At 29.3% G+C, this 21,707-nt stretch overlaps 2 protein-coding genes across 2 annotated transcripts; both read right to left on the bottom strand.

Moving 5' to 3' along the window:
* Positions 1-6,005: 6,005 nt before the first annotated feature.
* LOC106688333 (uncharacterized) lies at positions 6,006-10,310 on the bottom strand. Its single transcript, XM_014432747.3, has 7 exons — positions 10,226-10,310; positions 9,253-9,331; positions 9,093-9,127; positions 8,426-8,461; positions 8,234-8,351; positions 8,105-8,160; positions 6,006-6,122 (listed from the first exon to the last, which is right to left on the bottom strand). The coding sequence occupies exons 1-7, from the start codon at positions 10,274-10,276 to the stop codon at positions 6,108-6,110; spliced, it is 390 nt and encodes a 129-aa protein (XP_014288233.1). The 5' UTR covers positions 10,277-10,310; the 3' UTR covers positions 6,006-6,107.
* A 7,466-nt stretch (positions 10,311-17,776) lies between these two features.
* On the bottom strand, positions 17,777-20,795 carry LOC106688324 (uncharacterized). Its single transcript, XM_067052282.1, has 7 exons — positions 20,760-20,795; positions 20,619-20,697; positions 20,455-20,489; positions 19,796-19,831; positions 19,601-19,718; positions 19,433-19,488; positions 17,777-17,892 (listed from the first exon to the last, which is right to left on the bottom strand). The coding sequence occupies exons 1-7, from the start codon at positions 20,793-20,795 to the stop codon at positions 17,872-17,874; spliced, it is 381 nt and encodes a 126-aa protein (XP_066908383.1). The 3' UTR covers positions 17,777-17,871.
* Positions 20,796-21,707: the final 912 nt, after the last annotated feature.

The following is a 21,707-nucleotide window of genomic DNA, read 5'->3' as shown; positions in this document are numbered from 1 at the left end:
ACATTTGAATTTTAAGTACTTGCTATGCTAGTCTCATTTTGCTGCAAATAAAGTCATGTTTTATTGAAGTTATATTGCAGTTTTTTATGTTTACTGTAAAATTTTCAAAAGTGGGAAAGGTGAGTATTAAAATAGGACCCTTTAATTGCATTACATCTCGATGTAGAAACTATGTACAAAACTATTAAAATAAACGTCTATGGGGCATTTATTTTTTGCGGGATTAACAATAGGTCCGACAAGTCTCCTTGTAAGTTGAGGATACTAAAATTACGAGGTATTATGGGAAACTTGATTCTAAAACAATTTTTAAATTGTCTTTTAGGATATTTTTGATTATCCGGAAAATTATCAAAAACCAGATTAATAAACAAGGGGATTCTGGTGATTTTCCTTTTCTTGACACGTCAGATAAAAAAAGTGCTCTATACCAATTTTTCTAAACCCGACAGCATCGCCCTACTTTATCCTCTAAAAGAAGTTCTGTGAGCATTCATCTCATGGTAGACGATTTGTACTATTTTGTCATGACGATGACAAAAATCTTTACGATTACTTAAAATGCAATTTGAAATTGAAATGATTAATTTTAGCTTTTCTATCTGGGGCTGAATATTACAGATTTGGTAAAACATCTAAGATGTTCTTGTCTCGGTTGACGATTTAAAAAAGTACAGCAAAAGGTGTCCAGGTGAGCAAAATGCACAAATTAGAAAAATATGTCACGTTAGGAGTGGTGAGAGAAATGCTTAGATAAAGTTGCGGAACGGATAGAGCAAAACTGAAATGAGTTTATATGTGGAGTTAAAAGATGAAGTAACATGATCAAGCAGTAGTGACAACATCAAAGGGTTAACGGAAAGTAGACAAAAGTATTAACAAAAAAGATGAAATGCTAAAAAAATATAGACGTTTCGCAATACCATCAAAACATAAATTAAAATCAACTGTTATGAAACGTTGAAAATCATATCTGAATTTCAATAATTGTGGAGATGAGAAAGTTGAGCATATATACAGGGACACTCTGTTTACACATTATACACAATATTCCTCTTTCACTTATACATACACAGATTCCCCCCCCCCAACCCTTCCCCTCCAATATACACATGTAAAACTTTAGTGAACTTAGTAACACATCTTTGGTATCATATTACATAAATAGAAAATGTACCGCATTTGAATAAGAAGAAAATGGTCAGTGCTGCACTACTTTTCATAAATTTATTTTTTTAATGCCAACTTTTCGACCCACGATATAGGTATCCATCATGGAGGATGTGATGGAGGAGATGTAACAAAGAATCTGAATAGACACGTGAAAAACGAATATTTTACAAACCATTTTGAGTCCTAATTAAATAATGATGGTCCGAATTTGTTCAAAAAGCAACTCAAACAGTATATAAAAGCTATTTATTTGGAACTGACGATTCGCCCTACATACAGTGCTTCAACAGGACTACAAAAAAGATACACACAATTTAAAATGTGTCAACAGTTTAAGAGTATATGTTATGTTTATGTTAACATATTTTAAGTTGTTTATATCTGTTAACGCCACCTCAAATTGACTATCTCTTTTTGTTGGAAAGCTTTAAAAGAACAAAAAAAATTAGCTAGTTCAGATATAAACATTTATTTGGTTAATCTAAACATTAAAAAAAAATTAAACTAAAATAATCAAAAAATGAATAAAAGTAAAATAAATAAAAAACTTTGAATAGAAAAAAACTAGGCAAACAAACTATGAAAACGAAAAGAAACGAATTTACCAAATTAATATTTATATATAAAATAATGTACTGATTGACGACTCCGCTGGGTCAGAGACGAGAAGAGACGTTCCTGAAGAAAGGATAATCTACTCCAGTGGGTTGGGAGAAGGTATTTCTGGTCGTAACAGTAATGTAGGACTATTGATGGGAAGATATAGGCGCTGTATTTCATTCAAATGTCGTGAGTCCACGACTATGCTGGCTCATTAATATATTCAATAGTCAAATTTTTATTTAATTAGCCATTGTGGTGACACTCATCTATTATATCACTCACAATAAACAGTCATGATTCATTATTCCCAAAATAGCGAACTGACAAGTTACAAACGCAGACAGGTCTGTAAGACACTATCATGGTCACTAATTAGCAGGAACTGATTTCAAGTCGAAACGCAGAAAAGGTCTGGTTTCGGACCGTAATGTCGGTTAAAACACTCAAAAGATGTTCAATAAATAACACCAAATGAACGCAGACAGGGCTGGTTACAAACTATCATGGCCACAAACTAGCCGGAACTCATAAAAAGGAAGATGGTCGGCCTGTTGCTAGGCGACGTCTTAACGACGGTTATCAACCCTTAGTAACTGTCTCTATTACTTAATTATAACACACAAATATAAATACATATTTTTCTTCCAAAATAACTAAATTCCAATTAAAATAATATAGAATAAAAATAAGTGTAATTAATGTAAACACAAATGCTAACTAAATAATATTTACTATAAAAAACAAGTAAATTATAAAATATGGCGTTAACAATATCTTTTACTTAGCTCTGCAAAGTAGGACGAAATATTGTTTCTTAATAAATAGTTTTTATAATATTTGAGTTGCTTTTTGACCCCACCCGGGCTTTTATTTAAAATGAGTCATTACATGGTCGATCAGCGGTCTTTTAACATTTGAGCATTATTTTATTTACTTATTTATTTTATTCAGGGATTTGTCGATACTAAGTCAGAAAGATTGTTTAGTTTCACTTTTCTTTTTTTATAATATTTAACTGAATATCAATTGTAGGAGAAAGTTGTGCACAAAGATCTCGTGCATTATGTCTCGATTTTTTTCTTGAATGAGTAGCAAGTGGTATTACTTATTTCCACAAAAAAGAAGTGGCATTATGTCAAGTTAGACAAAATAACTAATGGAAGCAGGTTTTTCACTTAAACTTATGATCAGATTAATTCCCTGCCAAACAACTTCTGGTATAATTATTATTCATACATGAATCCATAGTGATTGATTCGATTATGGGTCATATTCATTGAAATATACGGGGAGTTCATGACCTTCCAACCCTGAGTGTGAAGTCTTTACTGGCCCGGTCATCAATAAAATCATTAGACGAAAGAAGTTAAACAGTCTTGAGAGGCAGCTGATAAGAGACGTAGAGCGGCTTTAACAATGAAGTGAGGTTTAAACTACAAACGAGATTTAGTATCAAGATAAGGAGCTAAGTGGATACTTGTACAGGATAAGGACAATTTGATTACAGGATAACAACCGTTACAACAGGTAAGATCCTATAGTAATCCTCTCTCTATTCTGAGGCAGTTGGCTGTTATCTCAGATAAATCTGATCTCATAAAATATCTTACACATAAGCAGCATTGGCTTGAATGTACTCAAAGGTTTGATGCTAAAACCAGAAATAACCCCAAACTACCTATCGAGTCCACCAAATTGTAAAGCCATTCGTCTGTGTAATAGATATTCTTCTAAAGTATCATTTGAGTACTCCACAATGCATGATTTAATTTGTTATTCTCCTAATATTTTGAAAAATAAAAGCATTTAACTATTATTTTAGAAATCAACTTCGCATGAGTAAAAAAAAAGAAAGGAAAGTGAAGAGAAAATCGAATAAATCTAACACTTTTTTTCATATTCCAGTATCTTGTCTAAATTGGGTGGCTCTGATGATATGGGACCTAATGGATTTGGAACAAGAAATGAAAAAGGTGAATAGTGATCAACTTCGCAAACAGAAATAATTTACATATATTAAATACATGCAATATTTCAATGCCAGCCAAAAGTGGAGTTTACACAAATATATTTAAAAACTATATGAACACAGTAGAGCTTATATAGCCATAGATGGTAATATAGGAACTTTTGAAATTAGAAGACATCAAACAGGGTTGTCTACTATCTCCTAATTTATTTAATTTCCTTCTAAATGTTGTTTTTAATTAGCTAATCTGGGAAGGAAAAGGAATAACTATAAATGGATATTGAATTTGCGGTTTGCGGACGATATAGCCATTTTCGCCAAATCATTAACTGACACAAAACAAATGGTCAGTGAACTGCTTGAGCATTATGAATCCGTAGGGTTAAACATTACTATCGATAAAGAAAGATAATGAAAAATTCAAAAACAGTAAAAGTAGAAGTTAAACCAATAAATTAGTTTTGTCGAGGAATATATTTATTTATGACAATCCATTTCATTTAAAAATAGAAAATATGAAATAAATAAAAGGATTAACATGGAATGGAAAAAATACTGGGGCATGAAACACATTTTTAAGAGTCAACTACCTTCAGCATTAAAGGCAAAGATCTTGGAAACATGTTTATACACGATAATTGTATCTGGATCTCAAACGTGGTCAGCGACAGAAAATAATTATGGAAAACTAGCGAGGACAAAAATAAAGTTTTCAAGAAGTATGATAAGGAGCAAAAGAAAAGACCTTATCAGAAACAGAAAAATACTTGCTATGTTTAAAGCTAAGAGCCTAACAAAATGAACTACAATAACTAAAATGGAAATGGGTAGGGCATCTTGCCAGACATGACACGAGAAGATAGTCCGAAATTGTAACAGAGTGGATACCAAGGGAACGCAAGAGAAGGAAAGAAAGGGCGATTACAAGATGGCGAGATGAGATAGTTCAGAGAGGAGACTTTTGGGCTACCTTGGCTAGGAATAAGGACCTTAGGGTGGAGTAATAAAGAACTTTCTGTAAATTATTATTTTATTTAAATCAATGTAAAAAATTGTAATCAATAAAGTCCTGGAAATTTGTAAATGGTTTATAAAGCATAGGGAAAAACCTCATAAGTATTAATTGTTCTATAAAGAAGTTAAAGCTGTTATTATTATTATTATAATCTTTTTATTAGCATCAGCATCAGCTTGCCTTTTGTTTAAGTTTTCTATGGAGAGAGCAATCCGAGAAACAGAGATCCAGACCACTAGAACAATATTAAACAGACTGTGAAATAACTGATATGCCCATGATTTCGACATAGCTAGATGTATAAGACCATTAAAGGATGTGTCGCTGCAACTTAACAAAGCAGTAAACATGTTCAAGATGTGTGAACTAAATATATGACAGTAGAAGAAGATGACGAATATGAAGACTAATTTGAAACAGGTGAGTAATAATTTGGAAGATTACAACTCTTCATTTATCTGGAGTCAGAGGTTAATACACGTTAAGATACTGCGCAGGTGAATCTGATTTAGTGTTGGATCGTTGCGCGATATATATTTATATGTTATTTAAATCAGCAGCAATATTTGTTGTTTCTAATAATTGCCTTCTATATTTGTACTGTTCAATCTATGAATAATTAAATTTAATTATACCATAATTACAGATAAACTAGGAATGCAAATTCAAAACATTACTGTGAACAAAAGTTGATACTGAAACGTGAAAAGAAATATTTGTTAGATTTATCACTTTAATCTTATCATGTATTAATTTTTTTTTTGGTTCTGCATAAAGGTGCGACTAAAAATAATTGAAATTATTATCATTACTATCTGCTTGTTTGTTACTAAATAACAACTTTTAGTAGTCCGGAAGTCTCAAAAGGTAAAGATGTGTTATTTGCATAGTTAAAAGTAATTTTACACATGCATGTGTGTGTGTCCTATAATCATTGTATATTTAAGTGAAGCCAGCAAATTGTGTATAATTTTATATACAGTGTCCCTGCATTCAAGTTCAACCCCTTTATAGCTCTGATAATGAAATTCAGTGACATACAATAATATAATTGAAGGGTCCAACTGAAAAATTCACATTTTATAATATTGAGGATTTTACAGCAATTATATAACTTTAAAAAAAAGTTTTTATTACCAGCAAGGTGTGACCAAATATTTAACATTCAAATGTTAAGTATTGAAAAAAAAAAGGTTTACAAAATAATAGTGTGAAATTAAAGGATTTATGAATAATTACTACAGCTTAAACAGAAATTAAATCTTTATTTCAATAAATTCAAACTTGTGCAAAGATAAGAGAAGAGTGTTTTTAAAATGAATTAACAACCGTCATGCTTCTTTATCTTCATATTACTCCAGCCTGAAACAACAAAATTAGTTTTATCTATAGCTCAATCATTTTTTTTTTTTTTTATACTTTACTATGTTAGAGACTAATAAGAAAAGATAAAATGATATATCAATATTATTCAAAAAGTATCAACCTTTACTGTTAAAAGCAAATGTAGTGTTAGGAGAATGGCATATCTTACTGCTCTGTAAAGGGAAACTTTAGCCAAGTGTGGAGTGCTCCAGGCCCTCGGTTTTTTCTTTTTTTTAAAAAAGTAAACGTTGAAGTTAATAGTTATATTAATAATAACTATAATTATATAGTTAATTAACATCCGCCATTGTAAACTGAACCTGAGGGGAGCCGACGATGGGCCTTTTCGCCTTCACCTTTCCAGGTAGCTTACTCCCTCCATAATATTCTTACCTCCAACTCTAATGTGGGTCATTCCTGACTCATGACACTTCCCTTTCATAGTAAATAATTAAATAATCACAGTGTATATCAACATTAAATGAATTTAATTAATTGTATATGCTTGGGACTGATTAGTTCTTGATAAATAAAGCTGATATTTCTAACCAATACCTTTGTGGAATAGTGTTGGATTTCTCAAACTCCTTAATCAAACACATTTGATTTAAATTTATCTGAAATAACACTAAAAGTACGATTGGAAAAGTTGAAAATTAATATGCAACTGTTTATTATTTAAATTAATTATTTCATATTTCAATAATTATCTAACAATAAAATGGTGTTTTTGAATACCTATAACAAGGCTCACAAAAATGGCGGATGTTAATGTCAAGTTTGGATGCTCATTGTGAAGTGTATTTTGACTTTGGTCCCAACTATTTTTTGCTCAGCTTGTTGGAGACACAAACTATCTTTAAAAAAAAAAAAATTTGGAATGTGAAAATGTAGTTTTCGAATTATTAAAAAAAAAATATTAAAAGAAATCGGATTTCCGTGTGTACCGCTTATCTTAAGTTCGATATACTTAAGTAATATTGATCCGATTTACATTTTTTATTTTTTTTAGGCAAAGGTTATGAATCGCTTTTAAGTTTTCACAAATATTTTTAGAGTTCTACTATTGGGTAGTTTTTCTACATGCTATATCATATCATTATGATCTTACTTCAAATTTGCTTGTTGTATTTTATATACAGTTGTAAATGTCAATAAATAAATAAAAAAAAAGTTTTCACATATAATTTTCGAGGCATGCTCAAACAAAGATTTGTTTTCTTCAGAATTATTCATACCCTTTCTCTCTCTTGTTTTTTTTTTTTTTATTAAATATACGAAACACTATGGTATTCTACTTAATTTTATAAGGAAAGCTCAATAAAAATCATTAGAATGGTTTGAAAGACTACTATCGACGACTAAAACATATTAAAAATTAACAAGATCAGTAATAGTTCACCTGTTCAAGGTTTGCCATTTAATATAGTTTTTATTCAATTATTTTAATTTTAAGGTTTTAGATGATGAATCCGAAAGTCTTTCTCTCTTTTTTCTCTTTCAGGATTGGAAATGACCGATGATAATGAGTCTTACGAATCATCGCGGGTTCACCTATAACTTTATAGCCATATATAAAGAAAAAATAAATAAATAAAAAATTTTCGGAGAAATGCCTCGGAAAAACATCTTTTTTATTTTTACATTTCGCATGTCTAGATACAGAACATAAAATCTAAGGTAGTTATTTTAATTGAATTTTTTTTGTATTGTATGCATAACGTGAAAATTGTAATATTTAATTGTAGAGTGCCTGATGATGAGGCGATGGTCCCGAAACGTTGTAATGGATGAATTGAAATAAAATAAAATAATTGAAAGTTATTGTGGAAGATTTCTTCACTTCATCTCATTAGATAGATTCTATCTTTTTCCTTGGTTGAATACAAATAATCATGGTTGTTAATAATGAACAAAAAGCATTAAACATGCAATAAAGTGCTACAGTTTGTTCAAATAAATAAACTTTTCTACCTTACCTTTGTGTCCAAGCACTTCACAAACTCGAAAGCGGTTTCACATTTATTGGCTTTAGCTGAAAATATCATTGCAATAATGTTAATAAGCTATCAACCGATTTCTTATATTGTAATATTGTTAATATATACCAGATGTATCGCATTCCTCAATTGCCTTCAGATACTTCTTCTTCAACTCCTCATCTTTAACTATTTCCTCTGGTATTGGCTTTTCCTTCTCTCTGTCAATGGTTCCGTCAGCCTTAAACTATTGAAATAACGGAAAGATGAACATTAATTCAGTTTTATCACAAAGGTATTATGTATTTCACTAGTTCTTACCACTCCTTTTTTATCTAATGCACAAGCCAGCGCACACTGTAAAGTAAGAAAATAAATTTTTATTTGAAACAGAAATCCTTATTTTATTTCTAAATTCCACTTATAATAAAATCGATCTTTAGAACTAAAAACAATATAGTCTGCCTGAGACTGATAATTAGTCTAAATTAAATAAATTATATGTTTCTATATTTAATTAAAGTTAAAACCAATTAAAATAAATTTTGAATGTGTAGAAAAAAAACTGATAACATCTTTCTCAGAAATAAAACAAAGAGCATTAAATTAAAACGGAAAATAAACACAAAAAATAGAGTTAAAGAAGTCTACGTAATTGAAAGATGATTTTAAAATCATTATATGACTTGGAAAGTATAAGAATCCTAGGCTTGCTATAAAAATTTCCAGTATAAATTTTTGATTTTTAAGTTTTATTTAATTATTACAACTAATTCAATATTTGAACCGTAATCTCAATGTTCAGTCACAATGTCAGTCACAATGAATACAATCACACTTAACATCCCTTTTAAAATAAATTAATCATTAAACATGCTTTAAAATTCAATCACAGGTTCCAAAGTTTTGGAACAGCTTGGATGATAATTTAGAATGATGAACTTTGACCTTAGTAAAAGCCCTCAAATTTAAATACTTTTTAACGTACCTTGGCTTCTTTTGGAAAGTTGGGATCATTAAGATCTGAAATATAAAACAAACATTATAAACCAATTTTTGTTTTATGTATTATTATTATTAGAGATTGATATAGCATTAAAATCTGATTACATCTACACTGAAATTCATAAAAACGCTGTAGTACTTACTTAACTTTTCAATATCTCCATGAAATCCAGTTTCTTTACTACAAGCTTCATTAATCTCATCGAATGTCTGTGGAAAAACCTGGAAAAAAAAACAAAAAAACACGGTAAATGTTTGGAATATGAGAGAATGTTTTTTCGTTCAGCCCTATTCCACCAAACTCAGTGATGCGGAATTGTGCCATCATCATTTTCTCCTCTAGTACCTTGGCTTATTCATGCACCTCATAATTTAAAGAAAAAACACCCGGCTAATTTTTTTTTTAATTATCATCACTTAAACATGTATAAGTATTGAACTGGGGTTTTAACCTTTTATCTAGAACCTGTTACTTTGTAAAAACATTTTATGACCACCTAGTCATTTCTGACATAAGGTGGGGTGGAGGAGGAGTTTATCTCCGTAGGGGAGGGTCAAGTTTTCATTCGTGGGACCGCCACCGAAATAAAATTTGGTTCTCACTATGATTATGTATGAGTTTTTTGCTGAATTAGGCCTTTAACTTTCTTCCACGGATGATTCTATCGCTCAAGATATTAATTTATTTTAATCTGATTTGTTCCAGACGAGAAATTAATTCTGAAAAAAATTTATAATGTATATTTATTATTTCATAACTTTTTTATGAAAATAAGTTAATTTGTTTGTGAACTAAAAATTTCTATTATCCCCATTTCTTTTCTGAATTACCACACAAATTTTAATTGAGTCTAAAGAAAAATTAGATTCTTAGAAAATATTTTGAAGATCATACTTAACAATATGTTCTCTAATTTTTGAAATTGTTGGCGTACAAAAGTTACCATTATCCATATAAAAAATATATATATAATTTTTTTTTTTTTAAATTGAATTGTGACCATAGTCAATTTAATAATTATTAATTTGAATTATTGATAAGAAAAATTAGCAACAGTTTATAAATAATAATTTAGTTATACATCATGATGTGTTATGATTCATTTTGGAACTTACAGAATGTGCTGTTAGGAGTACAGTAAAGAAAACTAAATGTGAACAATACATGTTGACTGCAACTGCTGTTCTCGATATGTTCGACTTCAATTGTGGATTGAACTGATTGAACAAGCTTTGGGTTCAACTATATATGGATGCAAGTTCAGGATGTGAATTATTAAAGTGGTGTGTTCACATAATGCCGAAGTACTTCAGCATACCTCAGTAATTAAAAGAAAGAAAAATTAAACAATACAATAATTGCCTAGTTTTCCAGCGCTGAATTTCTATTTAGTTCAACATCCTTTCCTAACAGATTTGCCTATCGGAAGAGGTGTATGACAGCTTCCATTTCCTAGTTGTTCAAAAAATAAGTGTGGTTTGAATTTTTATTTTGTGAATTGAAATTTGTTTAATTGAGTCTTTCTATTGCTTATAAGAAGCACATCACTGTCAAATTTCCTTTAAAGTATATTTTGTCTTGAAGACGCGTTAGATGATACATTTTAGCCAGGTTCATTATTAACTAAAAATCAAAGAAATCTAGGATTGATGATGGTTTGATGACTTCCAATAACGAAAATTTAATAAACTTTGCTAATATAATCAATGCACTCTTATTTCTATATTTTTATCTTAATTTTTAATCTGAAATTTGAATTATGCATTCCATTTTTAAAGACCTTAACATTGCATTCGTTGCACATTTGACCCAAAACAGATATGCGTATTTTCATCCCAAACTCCTTAACCATCCTAACCCATTAATTTTTAATCTTTCATCCTTAACAATCCCTGATAATCCTCCGAGGCGTCTGAAAAGAAGATGGCCACGGGACCTTCTAATTTAAATTAATGTTAGAAGTACCACCAATGGGTGGTTCCTTCCCAAGATTTTCAAGTGTATATGAAACATACAACATACTTACCTATTGTATTATTTTGTACAGTCGTAAATTACATTAAATAAATTTTTTAAAAACTATCAAATATCTATGAAACTGGAAGATACAAAAGGTATTTTTTTGTTTGTTTTTTTTTAGTAAATTTGGATGTACAAATATGATATATGTGAATGAAAAACGAAAATTTGTACTGCCACATCGAATGAATGGGTTAGGGATTCAGTAGTTTGTAAGGAAATACTCATTTGTGACTTTTGGCTATAGTTTAACAAAAAATAATTATCTTCGAACAAAATAATAAAATAATTATTCAAACCTGGGTCCTTGGAGAATCTATGATAAGGAGAACTTTAATTTCTTAAAAAAAGGGTAAATTTGCCTAAGTATTTATAAACTAATTTCTATGAAAGATTTCTGATATAAAAATATTTTAAGCAGTTTACCTCATTCCGGTCAATAGGCCTAATATGAAAGAGTTTTCAAAATGGCGATCAAGTACTTTAAGTTTTTTAATCTAGAACTCCTAAACTATTTCTAGTAACAAATTGTCGCTCCCTGAGGGTTGTAGTGGGGCGGGTCCGGCCGGGAAAGGTTGCATTTTTTTAGCCTATGATCTCCTCTTGAGAGATTATACTAGTAGTACATGTTAAGTAAGGCTAACAGGGTGGTAGTGATGGGTTTCATGCTGTTTTCCAATTCGAGGTGCTTCTTAAATAGTGCTTAAGTACCAGTTTCCATTTTAAGCAAATTTTTAAAAAGTGATATAGGACCGTCGCTTTCTGGGGGCTTTAGTGTAGTGGGTCCGGCCGGGAAAGATTGTCTTTTTTATGATTTTAGTTTCTACCTAGAAGTTAATTTTTTTTTTAAAAAGAAAGAAAAAAACTAATTTTTGTTTTTTTGTTTTTTCAGTCCTCAGTTAACTACTTTAACTAATATTTTAACTACGCACCACACAAAAAATCTATTTTAAAGTAGAGTAAATTTGAGCTCCAATAAAACACTTTACCTTTTATTTTTCTAAATAAATGAATAATACTATTCAAATATACTAAATATAATATATTCAAATATAATACTATAAATATGATATTTATAACTATACACTACTTTATTTGTTAATTATAAACTCCAAATTCAGCTGTATTTGGATACAACATTTTAGACACCAATATTTTACCCCCCAAAAATTTGATTATTAATGAGTTATCACTTTATTCGGAGGAATATGTCCAATCACAGGTATTTTAACCATTCCTGTGCATCTTATGAATATTGTTATAAGATTTTGGGATAATACAACATACGCTGAAAATGAATCATATCATGAAAAATATTCGATATATTATGAACCAAATTTGACGCATATATGTCTTTATGGCTCATGTTGAACTTCGTTAATTGCACTATTAAGTAGTTCATTATGATCAATTAACTCAATTTTTTTTAAACTATATAAATAATCAAAGTGATGAGTTCTCGGTTTGGTTTATTTAGCGAACAAAAATATTGATTTTTAAAATACTGCGGTATTTGGAGATGATAAATGAGGTATCGGACACAAGGAACTTTAAAAGGGCGTAAATTAAATCTCATCAAATGCACTATAAATTAGATTATGATGATATTTTAGCTCCTTGTAATAAATTAGGAGTTATTGGCAATAATTCCAAAAATATAAGGCTGCTGTTTTGACTAAAAGGACAAATTAATCCTACGGACCCCTAGGGAGTGGTTAACTTTTTGTTCATCATGTTTTTTAAAAACATATTTACAAGATAATCCATTGACGCAAATTAGTTTACGTATAATTCTAGGCGCAGTTAAATTTGAAACTATTTGGTACAATTCTTTTAAACACAACGTCGCAAAGCTGTCGGACGAGATTTTGATGTGCTGTTGAGAGCCTTATATTAAGTTTACTATGATATTATTTCTCACAAAGTCGGCTAAACAAGCCCACGTATACTTTAGTTTCAGAGCATCGTCGTGAAAGATATTAAGTTAACCTTTTGTATAGTGTTGGTTCTAACAAATACATACTTTTGGAAAGCCGTTTGAGTCTTTTTCCTCTAAATATGCTGTTTACACGTGCAGTAGCATGCTTTAAAGTGAAGCCTCCTTTATTTAACCTTTAGAAGAAAGAGGTAAACGCATATTTTTGTTCTGTTAGTCACAAAATACCTTCACAGGAAAGTTTCGGTTCTACTGGATCGCTATAATTAAAATTTTAAATACTATAAATAGTTCATTTAAAACTTTTTATTTAAATGGTATTCAGTTTTAAATACTTCTAAAGAAAATAATATAACATAATTATATCATATTTCAAATATTTTTTAATTATAAATAATTTATGATCTCCCTGGTCATATCAACAAAAGTGCCTTTCCAGAAATTTGTTGTTGAGGAGGCAATGCATTTGTTACGCTTGCTTAAGCATTTGTAGTTACTGTTAAAGGGATAGCTAAGGGGGTCTCTCAAACCTTTGTTTTTATAAAAATGAACATTAATTAAAATCTGAAAAACTCCACTTTGTTTACTTCAAAGGTTCAACGCTCAAAAGTTCAAAGGTCAAGGGTCAAATGCTCAAGCATACATTATAAATCTTTTTAAAACAAGCATACTTCAAGGTGTGTATGGTGGGAACAATGCCATGAAGCTTCATGCTTGTGAAAACTTAATATATACACTCAAGTATTCTTCAGATAAATGATTAATAATGTTTGGTAGTGGAGAATGCGGGCCTGTAGCTCAGGGAGTTAACTGCAGGTCTTTGCAACCTGGCAACTGGTTCGTATACGGATGGTGGGTTTTAAATACATATATCATTTTTACCAACCGTTAATAATATATATACTTGAGGTTCAGCAATAATAAAATATGTATTCTCTAGCGATGTTTTGCAATTTTATTGTTCGTGTAGTCATGCCCTACTGTGAAAAATATGGTTTTTGAAAAAGAATTTTCTTAAATATTTTTTTTCCAGTTGACCCTACAAACTTGTAGTCATCACACTTGCCGCTCTTGGACTACTGCTTTCCATTTTTTTTTTGCTTGTAGCTCTTTCTCATAATTGTTCATTCTATTTATTCAACTGTTTTTTTGTCTCCCATGAGGTCTTTTTCCAACTACAGTGGCACTCATTTTTATGTACAGGCTTTCTGATGGATTGGTTCGAGCCACATCTTAACCTTTTTGCTTTAATATCATTAGATTTTACTGACAAGTCTCTGAAAGCAGTTCATGGTTTGTCCTTCTCCTCCATGTGTTTATCTGATCCCAGAACCTTTTCTGCTTATACGCCTGTTGATAGCTATTTTAATACTTTTTAATAAACACTAAAATATACAGAATATAAATTAAGAAAATTCTTTAAACAAAAAATGGTTTTAGAGGAGCGAAACGTTTATTAAGTCGCGAAACTTCGCCACAATATAGTCATACTAAAAAAATCATATACACACACTGATTAACATTCTAGATTCTGAGGAGAGCATTTCACTTCCAATATTTTTTCTAACTTGACAAAATGTCAATTTTAATTCGTTTTCATCCACGTCGAATTGTTTTGAAATCGCTAACATTCAATCTTTACATGTAAACCGCATTTTTATTGTCATTCAGAATGAGGGGAACTAGAAGCAATTTTGATCAGTTCCTATGAATAGGTCATTCTAATAGGTATTGTATAATTTTACGTTTTGCTATTACATATTTTCTACTACTTATATTGTCTACTTATTTTCCCGAATATGTTACGTATTATACAAATTACATAGTATATTTTGCAGGTATGGGTATAAAGTTTGAACCACGGATCTTCAATTTTTCTTACCTCATTAGATAAATCTGAATATTGTACCAAAATATTTTGAAAAGTTGAACTTAAAAAAGAATATATTTAAGTAACATTTTCTTGTTGCCTGTCAGGGGGATTGCATACCTTATTCTCCTTTAATGGGAAAGTTAAGCAATAAGTATTAGTAGCAATGTAATTAAACTGAAAAAGAGTGCAACTATCACTGATTAGAGGTGCATGTGCACTTTTCGAATTTCAAGTTCAAACTTATACTCGAGTTAGTACCTAATTAGTACTATTTATTACCCAAATATCAGAATTAGTACCTAAAACGATCGCGAGTTATTAAGTGTTCAATTCTGTCCGGTCACGGTTATGCTATAATCTTCATGGTCTGAAGGTATTGCAATATCGAATTAAAACTTATATACGAATTAGTATCTGGTTCGTATAATGTAACAAAAAAATATTAAAGTTAGTAGCTAAAGAAATTATGAGATATCGATCACCCTAATTTCGGCCGGCCGCGAAAACATTATCATGTATTAAGTCCTTTCGTATCGAATATTGAATTAAAACTTTTACATAAATTTGAGCCTTCCTGGACTATATAGCCATGAATTGTTATAATTAGTACCTCATTAGAAAGAGAGTTATGGAATATCATATTTTCTTCGGACCCAATAACATTAAATAAATCAATTGTATCCTTATTTAATCTCAACACTCTTTATTATATTAATACTCCAACGTTTCGGCCAAATTGGCCATACTCAAGGACAAACTAAAAATTTAACAGCTTATTATACAATAATTTGTAACAATTATAACAACAACATTATTACTAATAATATAGCATACCTTCAAATATAAATTCTCATCTCACTTCAAAAATTTAAAAATGTTTTGCAGGCTACTTTACCCAGGTCATTAATTATGTCAAAATTGCCCTATGAAAAAGTCAATTAATAGAAATTCATATTAATTATTAATAAGCTTATGTTTAGTTACCTATTTTTTAAAAACTTATTAATTTTTAAATCTTTTAATTTTTGATTAATCAACACTATCACAATCATATAAACAAACTATTTATAACCTTCCATACACTCGGGTCAGGCTTGTTATTAACTTAATTCAAATTGCATTTTGGTCTCATTTTGCTTAAAACCTGTGCATAATGTTGTTTTAAATTCCTTGTATCTGTTTTTCAATTAACTGTATAATTGATGTTCTCTGATATATAAATTGACTCGAGTATTTTTCTGTTGAACATATTGTTTTCTTTATGTAAAATTATGGTGTTATCAAAATCAAAATTTTGTTGGTTTTTAGCTTCATGCTGCACTGAAGCTGTTTTATTAGGATCCTTTTCTTGTATCATTTGTATGTTGATATATTCTATCCCCCAACAATTGCTTTGTTTCTCCTATATAGATAGCTGGAAAATTTAAACACGGAATTTTATATATCAATCCAATCGGGATTGGACTTTTTATTTCAGTTTTTACTAATACGTTATTAGCTATTAAAATTGGTATTTTCTTTTAAAAAAAAAAACGTTTTTTATTAAAGTAATACTTTTTTTCACTCTTAAGAGAGGTCCTCTACTCCCTCCTGCTCCCCTCTGGGTATTGAAGAGAACTCGCTAAATGCTCTCTACATTTATGCAAAAATACATAAAAAAATTTATCATCTGTAATTAAAAACCTGATATTCTTTTCCTTAATTGAAGAGCTACGAGGAAATGAATTATATTAATAACTCTAAATTCTTTTTATGTAAACTTTGCCTGGCGCAATACAGAAAGATATATTTCAAAATATTCTTTCAAAAGCAAATTTCCTCTTATAACTTCTCTTAATATTTCTCAAGACCAGTTCTCCATTTAGTTTTCAATTATGTATTTATAAACGACTACAGCATTAAAAAATGTACCATGTAATAAGTATATGTAAAAAAAAAAAAATAAAGTTTAAATAATAATATCTTGGTATATTGCCGTCTGGCATTTTGTTTAAGTTTAAAATTACTACAAAAAATCTGGTTAGAGATGAAGGATTAGAGGCTTAATGGAAATCCAAGTTGAAACAATAATGAGCTCATCCTTAGATCTTTTCATTGTTGCTCAAAGCCTACTGGATAAGACTACTCCAAGAACATTCATTCCTTGTGGTTAATTGTTCTTTATTTTGAACTGTAGTACAAGAACTGAATATTTTTTAGTTAAAGCAATAAAAAAAGAAATTAAAATTAAAATCACTAGATTTCGACCGTAATGAGTACAACGTGCAATTTTGTACAAAAAAAAACTCAAAACGTGATTTTGTGGAGTAATCCCAAAAAGTAAAATATTGTATTATTATTATTTAAATGTCTTTTCCATGATTCGAATTTCTGTCAAGGTTTGGCGAAATTAGGAGATGGTAGGCAAAAGATGCAATTGCACCCTTCTTTATAGTTCACATAATAGTCCAGAAGTCTCAAAAGGTAAAGCTGGGTTATTTGCATCGTTAACTGAAAGTTTACACATGCATGTGTGTGTGTGTTCTATAATTGCATATTTAAGTGAAGTGATCAATTGTGTATAATTTTATATACAGTGTCCCTGCATACAGGTTCAACCTCTTTATTGCTAAGATTATGAAATTCAGGGATGTTCAATAATACTATTCAAGGGTCCAACTGACAAAATCTCATTTTCTAATATTGAGGATTTTACAGCAAACATATAATTTCAATAAAAAAAGTTTTTATTACCAGCAAGGTGTGACCTAATATTTAACATTCAAATGTTAAGTATTAAAAAAAAGGTTTACAAAATAATATTGTGAAATTAAAGGATTTATAAATAATTACAACAGCTTAAACAGTAATTAAATCTTTATTTCAAAAATTCAAACTTGTGCAGAGATAAGAGAAGAGTGTTTTTAAAATGAATTAACAACGGTCATGCTTCTTTATCTTAATATCACTCCAGCCTGAAACAACAAAATTAGTTTCCACTGTAGCTCAATCATTTTTTTTTTTAAATTTTACTGTCTTAGGGACTTATATGAGAAGATAAAATGATAGATAGATATTATTAAAAAAAATCAACCTTCACTGTTACGAAGCTAAGCAAAAGTAGTGTCAGGGAATGGCATATCCTACTCTCCTGACAAGGAAACCTTTAGCCTAGTGTGGACCACGCCCTCGGCTATTTTCTTTTTTTTTTCTAACAAGTAAACGTTGAGGTTAATAGGAACATCCCCCATTGGAAACTGAACCTGAGGGAAGCCGACGATGGGCCTTTTTGCCTTCACCTTTCCAGGTAGCTTACCCCCTCCATTGTACTCCTTCCTCCAACACTAATGTGGGTCATCCTTGACTAGTGACACTTCCTTTTCATAATACAAAATTAACTAATTACACTGTATATAACATATCACTAAAATAAAATAAAGAAACAAAGAAAAACAAACATATTTTACGAAGAAATTCCGTGGAAAAACATTTATTTTTCTTTTGATTTTTGTCATTTCGCGTGTCTAGAAACAGAATATAAAATCTAAGTTAGTTGTTTTGATTGAATTTTTCTTTTATTGTATGCATTACGCGAAAATGCTATTTTTAATTGTAGAGCGCCTATTTATGGGGCGATAGACCCGAAACGTTGTAATGGATGAATTAAAATAAAATAAATGTGTTAAATGATATGTTAAAAAATAAGATAAAAAAAAGGGGGTATATGTATGTTTAAGAAAAATACACATAAAATAAGAATAAATTAATTATGGATTTTAAATATATTAAAAAATATTTGTGTTATAAGCAGAATAATTAGTAATAAATGTTAATTAAATTATATTAAAAATGTAAATTAATGATAAAAAAAAAATTATTGTTAAGGTGATAACAAAGTCCTAACCTGTTGAAGGTAGGTTCTGTTTTAAGTTGCAAATGTGAATGAAGGAAGGAAGAAAAGTGTTTTATAAAAGGTTTAAATCTAGGAAAAAATTATTTAGAAAAGGTTATGTAAGTAGGAAATCTAAATTTAAAAAACAAAATTTTATAATGTTATTATGATATTATTTTAATGATTAATTTATTTAAAGATGGGACAAAGGCAATTAGCCTACATTTTTAAGATTTGAAAAAGGAAATGACATCAATGTAAAGGTAGGGCCAAAGAAATCAGTGTGTAGTAGTTTGAAGGAAATAATGAAATTGTTATATAAAAATAAAAAAACTTTTTGTAGGTATCCTTGAGAATGACCTGAGGGTCGAAACGTTGGAAAAAATGTAAATAATAAAGTTGAGAGAAAAAAAAGGATCAAATTTGTTTTCAATTGAGAATATGCATGTTATTATGGAAGAGTTCATCTCATTAGATAAATTCTTTCTTTTTTCTTGGTTGAATACAAATAATCATATTTGAAAATAATGAACAAAAAGCATTATACATGCAATAAAGTGCTACAGGTTGTTCAAATATATAAACTTTTCTTTTACATTTATTTATGTTCTTTTCTACCTTACCTTAGTGTCCAAGCACTTCACGAACTCGAAAGCGGTTTCACATTTATTGGCTTTAGCTGAAAATATCATTGCAATAATGTTAATAAGCCATCAAACAAATAGGTCATTCAAAAAATAACCCATCAACCCATTCTATATTTATTAAATTGTAATATTGTTAATATATACCAGATGTATCGCATTCTTCAATTGCCTTCAGATACTTCTTCTTCAACTCTTCGTCTTTAACTATTTCCTCTGGTATTGCCTTTTCCTTTTCTCTGTCAATGGTTCCGTCAGCCTTAAACTATTGAAATAACGGAAAAATGAACATTAATACAGTTTTATCACAAAGGTATTATGTATTTCACTAATAATTCTTACCACTCCTTTTTTATCTAATGCACAAGCCAGTGAACACTGTAAAGTAAGAAAATAAATTTTAATTTGAAACAGAAATCCTTATTTTATTTCTAAATTCCACTTATAACAAAATCGATCTTTAGAACTAAAAACAATATAGTTTGCCTGAGACTGATAATTAGTCTAAATTTAATAAATTATATGTTTTTATATTTAATTGAAGTAAAATCCAATTAAAATAAATGTTGAGTGTTTAGAATAAAGCTTATAACATATTTCACATAGATAAAACAAAGAGCGTCCAATCAGTACGGAAAATACACAAAAAATAGAGTTAAAGAAGCACACGTGATTGAAATATGAGTTAAAAATCATGATTTGACTTGAAAATTATCCCAGGCTTGCTTTAAAAATTTCCAGTATAAATTTTTAAGTTTTATTTCATTATTACTACTTTTTTTATCATTGTCTATTCTTGAAACATATTCAATATTTGAACAATAATCACAATTTCAGGAATACAATCACACTTAACATCCTTTTTAAAATAAAGTAATCACTAAACATATTTTAAACTTCAATTACAGGTTCCAAAGTTTTAATACAGCTTGGATGAAAATTTAGAAGGATAAACTTTGATCTTAGTAAAAGCCCTCAAATTTAAATACTTTTTAACGTACCTTAGCTTCTTTTGGAAAGTTGGGATCATTAAAATCTGAAATACAAAACAAACATTATAAATCAATTTTTGTTTCATATTTTATTATTAGAGATTGATATAGCATTAAAATCTGCACTACATCTACATCTACACTAGAATTCATTAAAACGCTGTAGTACTTACGTAACTTTTGAATTTCTCCATGAAATCCAATTTCTTTATTACAAGCTTCAGCAATCTCATAGAATGTCTGTGGAAACACCTGAAAAAAAAATATATATTTTAAATGTTTGGAATATGAGAGAATGTTATTTCGTTCAGCACCATTGCACTAAACTCAGTGATGTGGGATTGTGCCATCATCATATTCTCCTAGTTCCTTGGCTTATTCATACACCTCTTAATTTAAAAAAAACACCCATTTAACTTTTGGCTGAGTTAATTATATTTTTTTAATTATCATCACTCACTCAAAAATGAACAAAATGTTTAACAATTGACCTGGGCTTTGTAAAATTGATTTGTTCAAGAAGAGAAAATAATTCTGAAGAAAATTCATAATGTATATTTATTATTTCATATTTTTTTATTAAAATAAGTTAATTTGTTTGTGCACTAAATATTTCTAACACCTCCATTTTTTTCCAAATTATCACACAAATTTTAATTGAGTCAACAGAAAAATTAGATTCTTAGACAACACTTTGAAGATAGTACATAACAATATGTACTCTAACTTTTGAAAATGTTGGCCTATGAAAGTTATTATCTATATCAAAAATATATATAGATTTTTTTTTTAAAGAATCTTCCAATTCATCTGAGCACAAGTAATAATTTTTGTTCGGGAAAAAAATTTCTGGCTCCACAAAAAAAAGTTTAAAATATTGTGTTACAATACATACAATACAAGTTTTCATTCCTGGGACCGCCACCGAAAAAAATTTGATTCTCACTATGATCATTTATGAGTTTTTGATGAATTAGGCCTTTAACTTTCTTCCACTGATGATTTCTATCGCTCAAGATATTAATTTATTTTAATCTGATTTATTCCAGAAGAGAAAATAATTCTGAAAAAAATTTATAATGTATATTTATTATTTCATAACTTTTTTATGAAAATAAGTTAATTTGTTTGTGAACTAAATATTTCTATTATCCCCATTTCTTTTCTGAATTACCACACAAATTTTAATTGAGTCTAAAGAAAAATTAGATTCTTAGAAAACATTTTGAAGATCGTGCTTAACAATATGTTCTCTAATTTTT

The sequence above is a fragment of the Halyomorpha halys genome, unplaced genomic scaffold, assembly GCF_000696795.3.
Source record: "Halyomorpha halys isolate HHAL.00 unplaced genomic scaffold, Hhal_1.1 Scaffold1105.1, whole genome shotgun sequence".
NCBI lineage: Eukaryota > Metazoa > Arthropoda > Insecta > Hemiptera > Pentatomidae > Halyomorpha > Halyomorpha halys.
The sequence above is the reverse complement of the archived record's forward strand: the minus strand, read 5'-3'. Positions and strand labels throughout refer to the sequence as shown.